Source organism: Papaver somniferum, chromosome 9 (assembly GCF_003573695.1).
Source record: "Papaver somniferum cultivar HN1 chromosome 9, ASM357369v1, whole genome shotgun sequence".
NCBI lineage: Eukaryota > Viridiplantae > Streptophyta > Magnoliopsida > Ranunculales > Papaveraceae > Papaver > Papaver somniferum.
Window position 1 is genome coordinate 99,299,749 of NC_039366.1, and position 18,447 is coordinate 99,318,195.

The following is an 18,447-nucleotide window of genomic DNA, read 5'->3' on the forward strand; positions in this document are numbered from 1 at the left end:
TTTGGTGTCATCGTCTTTGGACTTTGGACGTCGGACTTTGGATTGAAACCTTATCTTCTTAGATCCTTCGTTGCGATGCTGGCACTGTTGCTTGAGCTGCTGCATTCTTAAAGGTGAGTTGGTCTGTAATTTGAACTGAGCCTTATGGTCTTCATCCTGAGTTGAGCCATTTACTGGTGAGCTTTTAATTGATGGACGATCCATTCACGTGTGTATCATCACATTAGGGGACTGGAGCGATCATCGTTGCTTCTTTGCTTTGCTTCTTCGGTGGTTATGAAGCAGCGGTTTCTTAGTGACATTGAGCCAGCGGCGGTGATTGGGTCAAGACTGCATCGTCATAATTAGTCCCTGCACATAAAAAATATTTGGAAAACAAACTGGTGGTCGTCCCAGCACGAAACAAAGAGAGGCTTGGAAAAAACGATAGAATCAAACACAACTGGGTTAGAAACCAACACCACTAGTAGAAATAAATCTGCTGATTAGGTACAGATCAAATCTAAACACGATGGTTCACTGAACCATTTTCTCCGAAGTTGTTCAAAAATCGAATAAAAATCTCATTTATCATTAGGAAACAAATCCCATAAGTCTGTACAACATTTTAGCACCTCAAAAATCATTCAACACACATGAGCAAAGCACTGCATCTAAGTCAACATCAGCTAGAAGCTGTTTTTGGATAAAATGTATCGAGGAGTTGAAAACTCCCTTCTGGGTCTTTTAGAACCTCAAGAAGAATGAGGGTTTTATCAAAATGTGAAATCAATTTTCAAAAGCTTATAGCAATCTCTACAGATATAATCTTAAGTAGAATGGATTTTTTATACTAAAAACACGTTAAAAGAAGTGATTCATTGAATCATTTTTGATTGCAGTAAATTGAAAATTAGTAAAATTGAAAACCAATTTCAGAGAATTAAGAAAAAGCCCCAAAGGTAATAGATCTAGAACAGGCAGAATAAATTCTTTACCCATTCCCTGTTTCTAGCGCCAAATTGTTACTACCATTTTTCTAGTAGCACAACCAAATAGAAAAGTGATAAATCAACAGATAAAATGATATGCAAACATAAACCATAGCAAAATGAAATAGAAATCAACACAAGCATGTACGTGGTTCGACAACGGAGTGTCTATATCCACGGGTGAAAGAGAGTTAAAGTGTTTATTATGATTATTGGGTTACATTGAAGGAGCTCCATTCATGAAGCTCTATCAGTTTTTTAGATAGCCGGAAGAGAAAAAGAAAAGTCTTTGTAAGTTGTCGGTGGAAAAGAGCAGAAGGAAAAAGTCCTCTCTCCATCTTATCTTCTGCCTTTTTATCAAAGATCTTTGCTTAATTTTGACGCATCCTTAGAGGTGATGTTGTGTGCGCCATTGCTTTATGTTGTATTGCTTCAACTGTCGATGGTTGCCACGTGTCCGTTCCAGATTATATTATCTACAGAAATAGTTAACACCGTTAACACCAATTCTTTGAGGCTAAATCGTGCTTATGCATTACTGGAAGCTTATCTTGATCCTAAAAGTTCCAAAGTCGCAAAAAGAATTAAGTGTGAACTACCACAGGAGGGTAAGAAGCTGATTTTTAGCCTGGATGATTATGAAGAAATTGTGGATGAGTTCCGAGGAATCAAAATCTGGTGGTATTTAAGGAAAAAAGAAGTCAACCACAAGTATTTGACTGAAAGAAGACAGTTGAGGCTTAAGTTTCACCGCAAACATCGTCAAACCATGATTATCTAGATCATGTCCTCGGAGAAGGTAGGACCATTACACTTGAAAGCCGTCGTTTAAAGCTCTACTCGAATAACCCCAATACCGGTAGATTTCAATACCAGCCGACATTATGGAGTCAAGGGGTGTTTGATCATCCGGTGACATTCGATCACCTTGCCATGGATCCAGAGAAAAAGAAAGAAATTATAGATGATCTTCTTACCTTTAGAGATGGAAAACAATATTACGCTAAAGTTGGTAAGCCCTGGAAACGCGGATATCTTTTATATGGACCACCCGGCACTGGTAAGTCTAGCATGATTGCTTCAATGGCGAATCTCTTGAATTATGATGTATACGATGTTGAACTTGTTGGGGAAAGTACTAATAATGTAACTGAGAAGAAGATACTTAGCTCAAAATAATGTTGCTGATGTTGCTGCACAGAAAATGTAGAGGCACGTATACGATACGCTGTCCTAAAGGCAATATCGCCTGCCACTCCTCTGAGATGCTACAACAGTTGGCGAGTCACCTCCAGGATACAACTACAGTTAGTACCCCTCAATGTAGCATACAATGAGGGTACCCTTAGAGCTTGGCAGAACTTAAAACAGTAGAAGATGTTTACAGAAAAAACAGAGGAAGAGTAGAAGAGATGTTTCTCTGTGGTGTGTATTTTCTGAGCTTACAACTACTCTCTTATATAGTGTTTGTGTAGTTACAAACAAGAAAGAAAACCCATGTGTATGACAGTCAAAGAAAACCCATGCGTATGACAGAAATACTGGTAATGTTGGGTTAAAGATAGTGCATGGAGCAGTGTGTTGCTGCCATGCCAAATACGTACAGACAAGGGAGCCAGGACAAAACACGTACAGACAAAGAAGCCAAGACAAGCACGTTCAGACAAAGAAGTCAGGACAAAACACGTGCAGACAAAGAAGAGATTCTTCTACTTGTGTGGAAAACACGTACCAAAAATTTCAGCAAAAAGATAGGATCTAAAGAACCCGCACCTGCACCCGCACCCGAGCCCGACCCGACCCGACCGACCGGACGGACGGCGGCGGCGTGCGTGCTTCTGTGCGAAGCACCGCGCGTACGGGAAAGGCAACCTTGCCCTAGTCTAGGCCTTCCCTCAAAGCACAAAAGTCTAATGACCCAAGGGCCATGCCCTTATAGCCAATTCTATGGTATTTAAGTCTAAAACTCTTTAGATTTTAGTCAATGTGGGACTATTGTTTTATCTATTCAAATGAAAAAACAATTAATGGGCAATAGGTCTAGGGATCAAAACATAGTCCATGTAAAAAATTGGTAATTTTTAAAGCGTTTTTTCTAACAATCCCCCACATGAAAGATAAAACATATCGACGAAATACGAGAAAACATAATACATCAATATTAGGCTAAGGTGTCCCAGAGATTGAACCTTAACTTAGTGAGAGGTTACCGGAACTGCTTGTTGTTACGGTGAACACAATGTCTTGAACCGTCAACAGTGAGTGCAATTCAGAAATAACAACCACACTTTGATGTCTCAAAGAAAAAGAAAGCTGCCAAGCTCTTGCCGTTGTGCCCGTTTTGGCCGTGGGCTAAATCTCGGACTTAATGAATGTCTCTAGAGAAAAAGCTCAAATTCTCATAGGAAGCGGCCCCACTTCCAACATCCACATAGGTGAGTCCATTAAGAGTGTCCTGCCACACTCCGCTTTAAGCAAAGCCATGGAACTCATTAAGATCTTGACAGATCATCCTAAAACATGCAGGCAACACTATCATACAGTTACACCATAGGGAGGGACAAAGATAGTGCTTTCTCTCGACATCACCAAAAATTAGTTATCTCATTGAACCTTGATCTTGGAGCTCCATTCACAAGGTTGAGTGTCCTTCATGGCGATTTATTCTATGAGCTTGATTCCCATCCCCTTCGATGTGGATCTAACTACCTCTCTAGATAACCCTTTCGTCAAAGGATCTGCAATATTCTCTTTAGACCTTACAAAGTCTATAGAGATGATGCCAGTAAAGAGTAGTTGTTTCACTGTCTTGTGTCTTCTTCGAAGATGTATCGACTTTCCGTTGTATACACTATTCTTTGCGCATCCAATAGCAGCTTGACTGTCACAGTGGATTGCGATCGAAGACACAGGCTTGGGCCAGAGTGGAATTCCACCCAGGAAACCTCGTATCCATTCAGCTTCCTCTCCAGCTTTCTCCAAGGCTATAAACTCAGACTCCATGGTGGATCGGGCTATACATGTCTGTTTGGTAGACTTCCATGACACAGACGCACCACCAAGTGTGAAGATGTACCCACTAGTGGATTTGCACTCATCTGAGTCTGATATCCAGTTAGCATCACAATACCCTTCTAGCACAGCAGGATACTTCCCAAAACTTAAGCAATAGTTTGAAGTTCCTCTCAGGTACCGTAGAACTCTGTAGAGAGCATTCCAGTGATCCTGCCCAGGGTTGCAAGTGTACCTGCTTAATCTACTCACAGTATAGGCAATATCAGGTCTTGTACAATTCATTAAATACATAAGACTGCCAATAACACGAGAATACTCAAGTTGATAAATACCCTCACCCTTGTTCTTTTTCAATTTGCAATTGGGATCATAAGGAGTAGTTGCAGGTTTAGCATTTTCATGATTAAATCTCTTAAGCACAGTTTCAACATAATGAGATTGACTAAGACTATATCCATCAGACATCTTTCTGATTTTCATCCCTAAGATTACATCAGCAGGGCCTAAGTCTTTCATGTCAAAGTTTTCGTTAAGCATGCTTTTAGTGGTATTAATACTATCAAGGTTACTACCTAATATGAGCATATCATCAACATATAGGAACACAATAACATGAGAATCATCCACAGATTTAATGTAAACACATTTATCAGATTCATTAACCTTGAAGCCATTAGATATCATTACATGATTAAATTTTTCATGCCATTGTTTAGGTGCTTGTTTTAAACCATACAAGGATTTTTTCAGTTTGCATACTTTATCTTCAAAACCTTTCACAACAAAACCTTCAGGTTGGTCCATATAAATTTCTTCATTCAATTCACCATATAAAAAAGCAGTTTTAACATCCATCTGATGTATATGCAAATCATAAATAGAAGCAATAGCAATCAGCATCCGGATATAAGTGATTCTAGTGACCGGTGAATAGGTATCAAAGAAATCTAATCCTTCCTGTTGTCTGTACCCCTTAGCTACCAACCTAGCTTTGTGTTTTTCTATAGTTCCATCTGTTCTAAGTTTCCTTTTGAAGACCCACTTGCAACCTATGGTTTTACTACCAGGAGGTAAGTCTACAAGCTCCCAAGTTTCATTTTGTTGAATGGAATCCCACTCATTATTTGAAGCTTCTTCCCAGAAGGGAGCTTCCGGAGAAGTCATAGCTTCCTTATAGGTTTGGGGTTCAGACTCTACCGTAAGAGTCACAAAATCTGGACCAAAACCTTTCTCGGTTCTGACCCTCTTACTTCTTCTAGGTTCGGTTTCAGCATCTAGAGACGGGGGTTGACTAGTCGAAGGAACATCTGAGAGATCATCGCGGACCCTTTTATGAGGTCCAGACCCTAAAGGGAAAATGTGTTCGAAAAACACTGCATCTCTGGATTCCATTATGGTGTTCTCACCAATTACCATGAACCTATAAGCACTAGTGTGCTCAGGATATCCTAGGAAAACACAATCTACAGTTTTAGGTCCTATTTTGGTTTTCTTGGAACGAGGAGTGGCCACCTTGGCCAAACACCCCCATACTTTAAAGTATGCATAGGACGGTTGTCTTCCTTTCCATAACTCATATGGAGTTTTGTCGGATTTCTTAAATGGAACTCGGTTCAAGATATAGCAGGCAGAGAGAATTGCTTCCCCCCACAGGTTCGATGGTAGCCCTGAACTAGCTAACATAGCGTTCACCATATCTATGAGTGTTCGGTTTTTCCTTTCAGCTACTCCATTCGACTCAGGTGAAGAAGGTGCAGTAGTTTCATGAATGATGCCATTAAGTTTGCAGAATTCTCCTATAGGTATCACATACTCACCGCCTCGGTCCGACCTAAGAGTTTTAATAGTAACACCTCTTTGGTTTTCTACTTCAAGTTTATATAATTTGAAAGCGTCTAAGGCTTCATATTTACTTCTAAGAAGATAAACCTGACAGTATCTTGAGTGATCATCTATAAAAGTGATGTACCATTTTTTACCTCCTCTAGTTGGTGTTGATTTCAAATCTCCCAAATCTGAGTGGATTAGTTCTAGGGGAGTTGTACTACGTTCAACCTTTTTGTTAAAGGGTTTTCTAGCATATTTAGATTCAACACAAATTTCACATTTATGACCTCTGTCAAAGTTTGTTTTAGGAATGCAGCCTAATTTAGCAAGTCTTTCAATAGATTTGAAATTAACATGTCCTAGTCTATCATGCCAAACATGTGAGGAGTCACAAACATAAGCAGAAGAAGATGCATTATCATTCAAGTTCAAAGAAAGTACACTAAGCTTAATCATGTTATCAGTGACATATCCTTTTCCTACGAAGTCACCACCTTTAGAGATTACAACTTTGTTAGACTCAGCTACAAATTTAAAACCTTTCCCAAGTAAGATGGTTTCTGAGATAAGATTCTTGCATATGTCCGGGACGTGATACACGTCATTCAATGCGAGAGTTTTTCCTGAAGTGAGCTTCAATTCAACCTTGCCTTTTCCTACCACTTTAGAGGTAGAAGAGTTTCCCATAAACAATTTCTCATCGTCTCCTACTTTGTTATAGGAGGAGAAAGCATTTCTGAACTTACAGACATGCCTAGTGGCTCCAGAATCAAGCCACCAGTCTCTCACATTGGTCACATTGGAGACAAGGTTGACTTCAGACACCATGCCAGTAAAATATCCAGAATCATCTACTACGTTTGCCTTATTTTTCTGTTTAGGATCATTTTTGGTCTTTTTAGGTGCCCTACAGTCCTTGGCCATATGACCAGTTTTCCCACAGTTATAGCAGTCGCCTTTGATGGTGTTTTTGGAGACACCACCCTTTGGCTTAAGATGGTTACCTTTGGAGTTACGTTGTTTGTTACGTTTACCATTTTTGCTGGATTCTCCGTGCTTTTTCTTTGACGCAGTGTTATCGTCCAGGACATGAGCTTTGTTTGTCATGTCTTTGCTCAGCATCAGGCTCTTGTCCTTGCAACACAGAAGTTCCTCCACCTGGATCTTTTTCCCCAGCTCCACCATGGTGATTTCACGATTCTTGTGTCGCAGCCTCCTCTTGTACTCGTTCCATGAGGGTGGTAGCTTTTCAATCACTGCAGATACTTGTAGAGATTCATCAATATGCATGCCTTCAGCAAGAATTTCGTTGATGAGTAGCTGGAGTTCGACGAATTGTTCTACAACAGGCTTTTCATCAGTCATCTTATATTCCAGGAACCTAGCCACCAAGAACTTCTTGCTTCCAGCTGCCTCAGCAAGATATTTTTCTTCTAAGGCTTCCCATAAATCAAAAGCAGTAAAATTCTCTTTTGCATTATAAAAGTCGTACAAGGAATCATCCAGACAGTTAAGAATATGGTTTTTGCACATGTAATTCTTCCTAGTCCACCTATCCAGTCTATCTTCATAACCACGGTCATGAAGCCTTCTTAAGGGTCTTTCTAAGGCAACTTCATCTAGCCTTTGGTCTTTTAAGAAGAATAACATTTTGGACTGCCATCGTTTAAAGTCTTTGCCACTAAACTTTGGGGGTTTGTCTACAGTACTCTTTCCCATGTTGTTACAAAATATAGTAAAGAGGATATTGCCTTTAGATTGTTGGGGAAAGTACTAATAATGTAACTGAGAAGAAGATACTTAGCTCAAAATAATGTTGCTGCACAGAAAATGTAGAGGCACGTATACGATACGCTGTCCTAAAGGCAATATCGCCTGCCACTCCTCTGAGATGCTACAACAGTTGGCGAGTCACCTCCAGGATACAACTACAGTTAGTACCCCTCAATGTAGCATACAATGAGGGTACCCTTAGAGCTTGGCAGAACTTAAGAGATGTTTCTCTGTGGTGTGTATTTTCTGAGCTTACAACTACTCTCTTATATAGTGTTTGTGTAGTTACAAACAAGAAAGAAAACCCATGCGTATGACAGAAATACTGGTAATGTTGGGTTAAAGATAGTGCATGGAGCACCCGCACCCGACCCGACGGCGGCGGCGTGCTTCTGTGCGAAGCACTGCGCGTACGGGAAAGGCAACCTTGCCCTAGTCTAGGCCTTCCCTCAAAGCACAAAAGTCTAATGACCCAAGGGCCATGCCCTTATAGCCAATTCTATGGTATTTAAGTCTAAAACTCTTTAGATTTTAGTCAATGTGGGACTATTGTTTTATCTATTCAAATGAAAAAACAATTAATGGGCAATAGGTTTAGGGATCAAAACATAGTCCATGTAAAAAATTGGTAATTTTTAAAGCGTTTTTTCTAACAGAACTTACAACGGTTGCAGATAATAGCGAGCTTAGAAGGTTGTTGCAGGATACAACAGATAAGTGTATTATCGTTATAGAAGATATTGATTGTTCTCTCAGTCTCACGGGTAAACGCAAGACGCAACAAAAAGAAGACGAGGAGGATGAGTCAGATGACGACGAGGAAGTAAGTAAAAAGAAAAGCAATGTTACTTTGTCAGGGTTATTGAATTTTATTGACGGGTTATGGTCGGCATGCGGTGAAGAACGGATCATAGTGTTTACTACCGACCATGTAGAGAAGTTAGATCCAGCACTAATTCGAAGAGGCCGAATGGACAAACACATTGAAATGTCATATTGTTGCTTTGAAGGTTTCAAGACGTTGGCAAAGAACTATTTAGACCTTGAGTCGCACGACTTGTTCGGAACAATTCGTTCACTGATCTGTGAGGTTCAAATGACTCCAGCCGATGTTGCTGAGCACTTAATGCCCAAAAGCATGAGTAAAAAATCTGAAAAAGATTGCTTAGACAACCTTATTAATGCTCTAGAGATGAAACTCAAGGAGATTGATAACCCAAAGAAAAACGTTGGAACATCAAAAGTTGAAACCTGCTAATTAACAAGGAATAACATGAAGTTCACTAGCAAGCTTTTCGTTTACTCCCCATACCTTTCAGTGCAACAGTTTTGTTTCAGTTTCAAGTACTAGTAGTTCCTTTTTATTTATCCGAATTGAATTGAGTTTTTCTATTACGAAATGAAATGAAAATGAGACGTTACTAGTATTTTATTTTTATTTTTTTCCCAGTACACATGAAAATCAGGATGAGTGCTTGGAGCATCTTCTTCTCCACTGCCTGAGAGCTAGAACCATCATGTGCCTATATAATAGAGAGCATCTTCTTATTCATGGTACAAACAGTTAGAACCTTGATATAATAACGATTTGAAAGTATTCCAGGCATGACTTTCAAGATGTCGTAAAATGAAGCCACTCCAAAACAATTTAATTTCTGCAGATAATTAAAAACACCAAGTGTTTAGCTAAAAGAGGATTTAGGGTACACATTGAGCCGATGGAAACCATATGAAGCGAATTTCATAAATTGGGTTTTAGTTTGAAAAAAGTTACCACTTGAAAAGAAGAAAGATAGTTGGGCAATTTACATTGAGTTTTGATGTTTGCTTCTTTTTAGTTTCAGTTGAGGTTCCTCCATCTTTGAGATTCAAACATTACTCATTTCAGGGCCGGTGGTTATAAATGGTATGTTCACACATTTTGTTTCCATTTTTCTCGATTTGTTATTTTTTATCGTTTTTGCTTAATCCTGATGATGATTTACATTACTGCCATCAGGCGTCTGAAGATTTTTCCCAGGGGAAACAATGTAGATCACCTGTCGGAGTACCTTGACGTCGCGGACTCAGCTTTGCCATATGCGTGGAAAAAGTATGCAGTGTTCAGTTTGGCAATTGTCAGTCAAATCCATGACAAGTACACAGTGAAAAAAGGTTTCTTTGTTCAGCTTTGCCACACCAACTTTAGATGAATCTACAAACCTATAACATAGTCAGGTGAAACAGTGTCCTTGCTCAAGAATCCAAGAGTTCATTGTTCTGAAAGCACAAGCGTCGTTATGTAAAACAAATCTGGTTAAAATATGCTCATATTGCTTCAAGCAAGGTTCTGTCTGCCTCTTATATATGTTGCCCAAGTATTGATTGTTTTTTAAATCCATTGTAGAAATGCATCAATCCCATCTAAACGAGTTGTCAGCAGAAATAATTAACACCTGGGAGGAGAAACTAAAGTTGGCTGAAAGTCTTGATTTCTAGTGGCTTCAAGAGCGCATCGAGGCCGTGAAAAAAGATTTCCATGGGATGCAAAAGCTTCAAGTTGAACTGGATGGGAAATTGAAACAACTTCCTGCCTTTAAAGCCCACAATTTGTAGTTAACAGAAACTTCTGGAGCAGAACTGAAGCTTCAAAATATCTCAATGTTAAATACCGCACGAGGCAAAAATTCTACAAAAACAACCAAAACTTCTACCAAAGTTGTATACAACTTGGGACATAGTCCCAATAGTAACAGTTCGCATCCTGGCAAAAGCGAGCTGCATCCTGCTGGCATTGAGCTAAATCTCGAACTACGCCAGTAATGACATCTCTCATACCCTGCACCATACGTAGCAACACTTCAAAATGGCCAGCTATTACCTGAAATAAGGCAAGGAAGGTTCAGAGAAGTCCAACACCATGGAAATTATTTTAAAGCGACAAACAAGTTATTACCTCAGGTACATCCAAACCGAGGGGAAGACCAATCACATGGTTACCCATCAGATGTGGGATGTTGATATGACGTGTCTCCCCACCAGCAACCCTAACAGTGATGCCAGGGAGGAAAATTGCCTAGATCTAAAGGACGAAATGCATTGTCTACAACCCCAGTATTCGTCATGTGTGCAGGTCGAAAGCAAAAATAGGCACCCTGCATTCAAGGGAAAATGGACACAAGCACACAGTGTCAAAGGTCGTGGAAGGGATCAACAATACAGTACATAAGGGATAGCTCGCTCAACACGCTGAAACAAATGCAAACGGCCGAGACCCCTCAAAAAGATAGTTTGGCCAGGTACCAAAAAAAGAAAATGAGCACGAGCTAATTCTTCTTTTTTCTTTCTCAAGAAACAATGTAGTAACAAAGACACATTCACAAAGCATGATGGATCAGTTAACATGTACCGAAAAGTATGAATGCGATTAACAGTAACTCGGAGAAATCTTTTTTTTAGAAGGGATTTCTGAAAAATCTTTGAGAATCTTAAAACCCAAAGGAAGAGAGAAAGGAGGGTTTACCTGAATAGCTTTGAAAGGGGAGAAGAAGCAGCGATGGAGAGGGTGATGGCTGATGAGACCTGAGAGAGTGAAGTGCATAGAGTTTAAAATTTATGGCTTCTCTCGTTAGCCAACTGCAAATTTAATGATCTCATTTAAAATTAATATAAATACCTTTCGTTTAACTAAAGGGGATAACTCAGATCACCAATTTCACAGTAATTGAACTTACCAGAGAGCTCACAAGAAGCCGCTTTATGGATATCACAACTTATAATGTACTTTTTGCCTTAATTTAAAAGAAATTAAGGCAAAAAGCCGCTTTATGGATATCACAAGAAGCCGCTTTATGGATATCACAACTTATAATGGATATCACAGTACTTTTTACCTGGGATTTGGGTTTTCTTTAGCATTTTTCGCCCATATTTGTGCCGCCGATCTGTTTGAACAACAATTAAGTGGTTACAAATGACAGAATACCAACAAGTCAACAATGGACAAGACAACAGTCACAACATGCGATATGAGCAGTGAATAGGACCAGAGAACAGTCATCAGAAAAAGCATGGATGCCTTAGCACATAGTACAGCATCACTCACAGCTGAAAACCCATTGATGAAAGAGTTATTTGCCCCCATCATTTTTCCAGGAGATGAATTGATGAGGATGGTGACATCATCTATCCCGTCACTTCCTATTATTGACCATCCCTCATCGGTAAAGCCGTTGAGAGCTTCATTAGAACCTCTGCAACACAATATCAATCAATATCCCATCAGAAGCCTATTAGAATATCATTACTTAAGGCATCTTGAAGCATCATTATCTCTCACCTGCTAAGCCTCTGAGTAAGTGCACGAAGAGCTGCAGGCCCCCTACCCCAACCAGTGACAGTTGATTGAGAAACCTCCAAGGGAATCTGCTTTAGCTGGTGTAAAGCCTGTGTAAAACAGTAAAGCAACGAAACAATATAACATTTACATTACAAACTAACAACTATTTGCATGAGAAGAATTTAAATTTGATGTTATTTGGGTGTTGTAAAAGGTTCGTCATTCGCATTGATCGGCTACCAACTATAGAAGGAATCAGTATTCAACAATAGGTGAATGCATGTACCTCCAAATCCATATGATCACCAATGTGTATTATTGATCCATCCCCATCACAGGGCCTTATGAGGTACCCACTTGGCAGTATTTCTGCTCTTACAAAATGCTGCACTGGTGGCATGCTTGGACATCCCTGTGTGCTGCTAAGCGACCTCTCGCAGAGCTGCCCATTAAACAATGTGTGGTGTCACAAAAAACTCGTCATAAAAAATGAAGGATGACAAAACCTCAATCCAGATTTCTATTTTGTTTTAAAAAGAACAACTCGCATGTTACTTACCACAAGACTACCATCCTCTAGCACAGAAGTATAGCGCAGCAACCAGAAATCACGAGCAGGAGCCAATGTTGTTGGGACATACAGCTAGAGAAGTTGTCAAACATTCAAAAATCCATTAGGCAAGTCAATATTAGTGTCCTTAGAGGAAGCATATGTGTCAAACGAGTAGGACCAACCTGCATGTATAGAAGCTCCATGGTTCCACCATTTGGAGTGGGCAGCACGTTCACAACATCCACAGCTTGGCAATCGCAAAACCACGAAGGCCGATCTTTGAGGATTTCTGCGACCTTGAGAAATACAGTTTGAGTGAATTAAACCTTCTTGCAACCAATCACTGAGACTCCAGAAGACCTGAGCACACAGTACATGGGGAATGGAACATGACCAGACAACTTACCCTTGTAGGTTCTAGACCCACCAGGCCACAGGCTCTTGCTGCTACTCCAGTACAACCGTGTGAAATAGCAAATATTCGAATTACTAAGCGAAACATTTTCCATGGGCGAAGTTTTTACCTGAATAAATACAAGGTTCCAGATGTCAATGCATGTTGGATCATCATTGTTCACTAATGAAGCAGCATCTCAGTTAAGTGCGACAAAACTGATCTTTTTAGCCACATCGGCCAGTTTCTGAAGACTGACCATTCATCAAACAGATTTCTAAGTGTTTCAACTTTTAAAAAACTCACCCGACATCCATGGGCACCCTACCCTGAACTAAATGTATCAGCATCTCATCTCTCCTGTCTCCCCAAGACCTATATCGCTTCTCTTCGCAGTTCCCCGAAATTCCTTCACAGTAAAAGGTTTGCAACTGTGATTGGCACTGCGAAAAGAATAAAAGAAGGTAATACCTAAATAATGTGGGAAATAATCATTGCAAAGAATATGGCATAGCAGAATCAGTAGCCAACCTGATTAAATTATGGCAAATCCCAACCAGAAGCTAATCAAAGTTACAAATCATGTCAAATAAATTAAACTGGAATTGTCCCATCAATTTCAACTCTTTAGAGTAAGGAAGTACCTTAACTAATCAAAACTTATTACACGGATCCATAACTATAAAACCATGTTTAAACAGAACCCATTAATCAAAATGCCTTTAGATTCCTTAAACCACAATCAATTTCAAAGAAAATCACTAAGGCATTTTATCAAACACAAAAGAGCATTATACAAAACACTAAATGTTTCAAATTAGGCTAGATAAACTACAACATAGAATTAATATCAATAATCATGAGTTCATGGTTATTACATCGGTAACTTCTGCAAACAATTATACATAAAAGTCTTGATAGTTGCACAAAGTTTTAGTTAGGATTTAGGATACACAAAAGAGGAAGTATAGAGAGACAAAAACGAAGTTTGACATGAAGCGGTTCGAAAATGAAACCATACCGTTCAAGTTCAACCTTTTCCAATTCCTTGTAGCCTGAAATCTGGAAGGAAGAAGAGCTCTTAACTTTGAAGGAAATCAATTGTACATGGTGTTGCTGTCCAGCTGAGTAAACAAATGAGTCTTGTGAAGAATCGGTGGGGTGTGTGCAAGAGTGGGTGGAAACAATAACTGTTTGACCTTCGTCTTCTCTATTATTCTTCTGACCACGGACCATCGTCTTCCCTGTTCTTCTTATTTCGTTCTCTGTCACCAAAATTGTAGATTTTGCATGGAAGGATTCTTAAATTCATCGATTCCAGTCGAATGAATGGATTTGTTGATAAACTTTGAACATGTAACTTGTTCGTTGGATTGTCTTTTATTAAACTGCATGTTCAATTTTATCAGTCGTTTCGATTTGATTCAAAATCCGAGAAATTAATATATTTTTTCTGTTTTTTTGCACAGAAAATGTGATGGAGTCCGATGAGATGTATTAAGATCACTTTTCTTGAAAACGAAAAACCCACAAATCACAAATCCTCTGTTCTATAGAAGAAAACCATTTCATTAATAATATCACACATACATAATGAAGAAGCAGAAGTGATTGAACTTAGGTCTGGAAAAAAAAAAGAGAAAAAGAAAAAAGAGAAAGGAAAAAAATGAAAAATTTCCTACTGTTCATCACTTGAAGAAGCAATACTACTAGTTCTACAGAGAAAAGAAAAAATAAACAGAAAAACATAAAAAAAATACTAAAATTCCTAGCTTCTTCTTCTTCTTTCTCACTTAGCCACTTTCTGTCTGACTAAGAGCTTCTTCTGGTGGTGGTGGTGCTGATGATCCATCATTTTTCTTCCTGTTCAACTTCTCCCTCATCCTCTTCTTAAGCTTGTATCTCCCAATCTCTTCACGATCTGGTTTCCAACCCATCAAACACTTGTGATGGAGGAGACTCTCATAGTCTTGGAATACTATACCACACCTAATGCATGTGAAGATAGAGTTATTAATTATCAACTTTTCTCAAACAAAACTCTCTGCTAACTTTTTTTTCTTGCTCTCACTCTTTCTCTCTCACTTATGCAGGTGTTCACTTATGCAGATGTTCAACATCACTCCAGCTGGTCTTGGAGGATGAAGAGAGAAAGAGACGGGCTTGGTTCATGATGACCTAGCTCTGTACTGAAATGCGTGTGTTTCAAGATTTCCAAGCTCTACGTCATGTTGCATATTTTTAAGCTTCACGACCCTAGAGCAACTGCATTGTTGCGATCATAACCAAAGACCAAATACCAAAAGAAAGACCAAAATTTGGGTTTATTCCGCGTTGCAACGCTACGGTGGAAGATTAAATTTGGTGAAGTGTACGTTATAAGTCCGTCCGCTGGTGGAGCGTAAATTATAAGTTCGCCCGATGGGAACACAAATTAAAATAAAAAAAAATGGGGCGTGGGTATAGTTATCACCCCGTTAAAAAAAAAAAAAAAAAGAGGGGCGATGGTATAAACCACGCCCCACACTAAAGAAAAAAAAAATGGGGCGGAGATATAAAACACGCCTGGTGTGGGGCGTGGACTTTATGCACGCCTGGTGAGGAGCGTAGATTATATACCCGTCTGGTGATGGGGCGAACACGATACGTTCGCTCGATTATATTTGATTTTTGTCTTAGTCCCAGATCAAATATTGTCTAAAATTTGATCTTTGGTCCTCATGTTAATCGATAATCTTTCCGCTACGTCTTGTTTTTTGACCAAATATTTGGTTATACTCGCTCACTGTGCTGCTCTTATATAATTTATAATATGCAATGGATTTGGTGTTCATGCATGGGGTAGTTGGTTGATGTCCTTGAGCTATTGGCCTTATTGTGCACCATTCATTCGCGAAGATGGATGTCAGGGCCTTTAAAGCATGCTTTGATGGCTGTCACGTGTTCTTTGATCGGTAAACGTTTATACAATAGAAGCTTTCTTATCACTTTTAGTTCGCAAAATAGAATATTTATCTGACCCAAAGTATAAATGTCCATCGACCCTGCCACCGTTAATTGATATGTGAACTGATCAATAGGGGATCTTTTAATCTAAATGTAATTTGGATTTGGATAAATGGATGTCATAATTTATAAGATTCAATTTATTTACTCATTGAATATATTTACCCATTGATCTTGATATGTATAATGTCGTTTTATAAATTTTGAATTTCTAAATATCTACGGTGAAGAAGATATCGATTAATTCTTTTAGGCTATCTTCTGTTTTGCTTGGATGCAACGCTAGCTGTTCTTTCGTTAATGAAAAATGGTATTCCATTGTAAATCAAGATGAGAAACCTTGATACAGCTGGTCTCTCAGTCTCTGCATTTGGTTACATCTACACGTTGTCATGAGAAAATCATACTCCAGTCCACTACTTAATTCCACTACCTCGAGAAAGATGTTATGGCTGAAAATGACCACTTAATTTGCTGCAAATGTTTGGTAGAGCCAAGATCCATGCTCATGAGTGTTGCTTCAAAACAAAAACAAAAAATGTGGATGAGTGGGAGTATGAGTTGATCATTAGTTTGCATATTGCACAATAATAGCTAGAGTGTACGCAGAAAATGGAATAGTTTACGAGGCAAATTTTATTCACTTACAAAGTTTAAATCTGAAAAGATTTCCAACTGCCAGTGACCAAAGTACACTTATTCCACATGTACGGATTTACTGTTGGAAAACGATTAATAAAAAAAATAATTTTTTAAAGTTTTAATAAAAAATTATAATTTATTGTTTTATTTTGTGAATGAAACTTTTTAGTCCCACATCGTGGAGTTTCCAATTTTTAGTAGTTTTAAGAAACTATATAAACCTTTTAGTCCCACATCGGGGAGTTTTTCTTCTTAAGTTGTATTTGTCAATTATATAAAGAAATTCACTACTTTTGTAAAATCTATGGGAAAGGGGTTGCTCTATATTTTAGAGACCCCTAAGGGAAAATATTTTATAGCGTTTTTAAGAGTTCGCGATTTTTTTAACGGTTTTTTCGGAGTTGCCAAGCTCAAGTTGAGCATCTACTACATATGCTAGTAGTAGGTGTAGTAGGGTGTTTTATCCTGGAGATCCGTCCTGTGAGGGCTATAGCATCACTCTTGAGTGTAGCCGGGCGCTAATGTTTAAGGACAACGTGTTGAACACGTGACTCACTCTGTTTTTCCAAAGTTTTGTCTTGTTGCTGTTGCGGAGATATGGGGAGTTCGTTTCGTCAAATCGATCACTTCCATTATAAAGGAGCTAAGTATCAATAACTTTTGCTTATTTGATTTTTCCTTGTTTTTGATTATTGCACCCAACAATCTTAAGACATTATAATTTGTAATAATCGAAAATGGTTGGTTGGTTTGTGAATCATGGATGTTAATTGTGGAGTGAAAAACAAAAAATTTTTTGGTCAGCTGTAGAGTTTCGAGATTATATCTTAACCTAGAAGGAATTTCGATGAACCCTTTTGACACAACGTAGTAGACATCCTGATAGTTACCCACGTAAAATTTCAGAATTTTTGGAGTTGTAAAAGTATTTTTTTGATATTTTACAAAACAGACAAATGTTCCTGAAAAATTCTGACGGGCAAACTTTTGTTGTTAACTAAAGTATTTTTATGGGGTAATCATGAGTTTTTTGATATGGTGGTTCAAACGAAGTTTGTAAATCTAGATATTATCTTCAAAACTCATATTTTATCTTCCGTTTCGGAACTAAGGTTTGTGAGATGTGGTGTATTAGGTGATTGGGAAATTACCGTGTCCGTGGTCAGAGTATAAACGAAGATTGTGACATGAAATTGAAAAGGAACATGGCTACCAGGCGCATGTGGATGAACACAAGTCTTCCAAAGCTGACAAAGGCGGGAATCAAACACAACTCTAACCGTAGTCTTCATAAGAAAGGTATGTTTCGTAAAACTGAATCCGGCGTTACTTTAATTAAGGGTGATTGTTATGTTTGTAAAATTCCGGGCCATACGGTAGTAAAGTGTAGACAACATAAAACCTTAATAAGTAGAAAGTTAATGCTAATTTAGTTGAAACAAATTAGAACGAGTTTTGACATGATGTCGGAAGTTATTTTAACAACCAATGTGAGAGACCAGAAGGTGGACTCTGGAGCCACCAAGAATGTTTGTTGAAACAGAGACCTGTTCACCTCCTATCAGAGGATAGGGGATGTCGAGAAACTCTTTTTTAACTCATCTGCAATAGAGGTTGCATAAAAGGAAAAGGTCGAGCAGAAGCTCATATCTGTAATACTCTCACATTGAATGAAGTTTTCATGTTCCAAGCATATGCAAGAATCTTGTATCTTGTTCTATTGTAGATGGAAAAAGATTTAAGATCTTAATTGAATCTGGAAAACTTGTTGTAACAAGGCAGTTATTTTTTAAGCAAGAGTTATAGGACTTTGGGTCTATATAAGCTTAACGGAAAAATCTGATGATGTGAACATAGTTGATTCTTGTGCTTTCTTTATGTGATTGATTGTTTTATGGTAAGCTTGTAACCGTAAACTTATAAGTCAATGCTTAACTGGATAGCATAG

General features: G+C 38.6%; 1 protein-coding gene and 1 pseudogene across 3 annotated transcripts; one reads left to right on the top strand and one right to left on the bottom strand.

Moving 5' to 3' along the window:
- The first annotated feature begins 1,413 nt into the window (after positions 1 to 1,413).
- On the top strand, positions 1,414 to 8,844 carry LOC113312342 (annotated as a pseudogene).
- A 1,275-nt stretch (positions 8,845 to 10,119) lies between these two features.
- LOC113313810 (homeobox-leucine zipper protein ATHB-15-like) lies at positions 10,120 to 13,948 on the bottom strand. Of its 3 annotated transcripts, none has more exons than XM_026562604.1 (12): positions 13,873 to 13,948; positions 13,158 to 13,294; positions 12,864 to 12,981; positions 12,640 to 12,746; positions 12,464 to 12,547; positions 12,191 to 12,346; positions 11,905 to 12,011; positions 11,671 to 11,818; positions 11,459 to 11,509; positions 11,089 to 11,147; positions 10,522 to 10,720; positions 10,120 to 10,446 (listed from the first exon to the last, which is right to left on the bottom strand). In XM_026562604.1, exons 3-9 carry the CDS (start codon positions 12,964 to 12,966, stop codon positions 11,477 to 11,479), a joined length of 738 nt encoding a protein of 245 aa, XP_026418389.1. In that variant the 5' UTR covers positions 12,967 to 12,981; positions 13,158 to 13,294; positions 13,873 to 13,948; the 3' UTR covers positions 10,120 to 10,446; positions 10,522 to 10,720; positions 11,089 to 11,147; positions 11,459 to 11,476. The 3 variants fall into 3 exon arrangements, with proteins under 3 accessions (XP_026418389.1, XP_026418387.1, XP_026418388.1); XM_026562602.1 differs by having other exon boundaries at positions 12,640 to 12,753; XM_026562603.1 differs by having other exon boundaries at positions 11,089 to 11,201; positions 12,640 to 12,753.
- Positions 13,949 to 18,447: the final 4,499 nt, after the last annotated feature.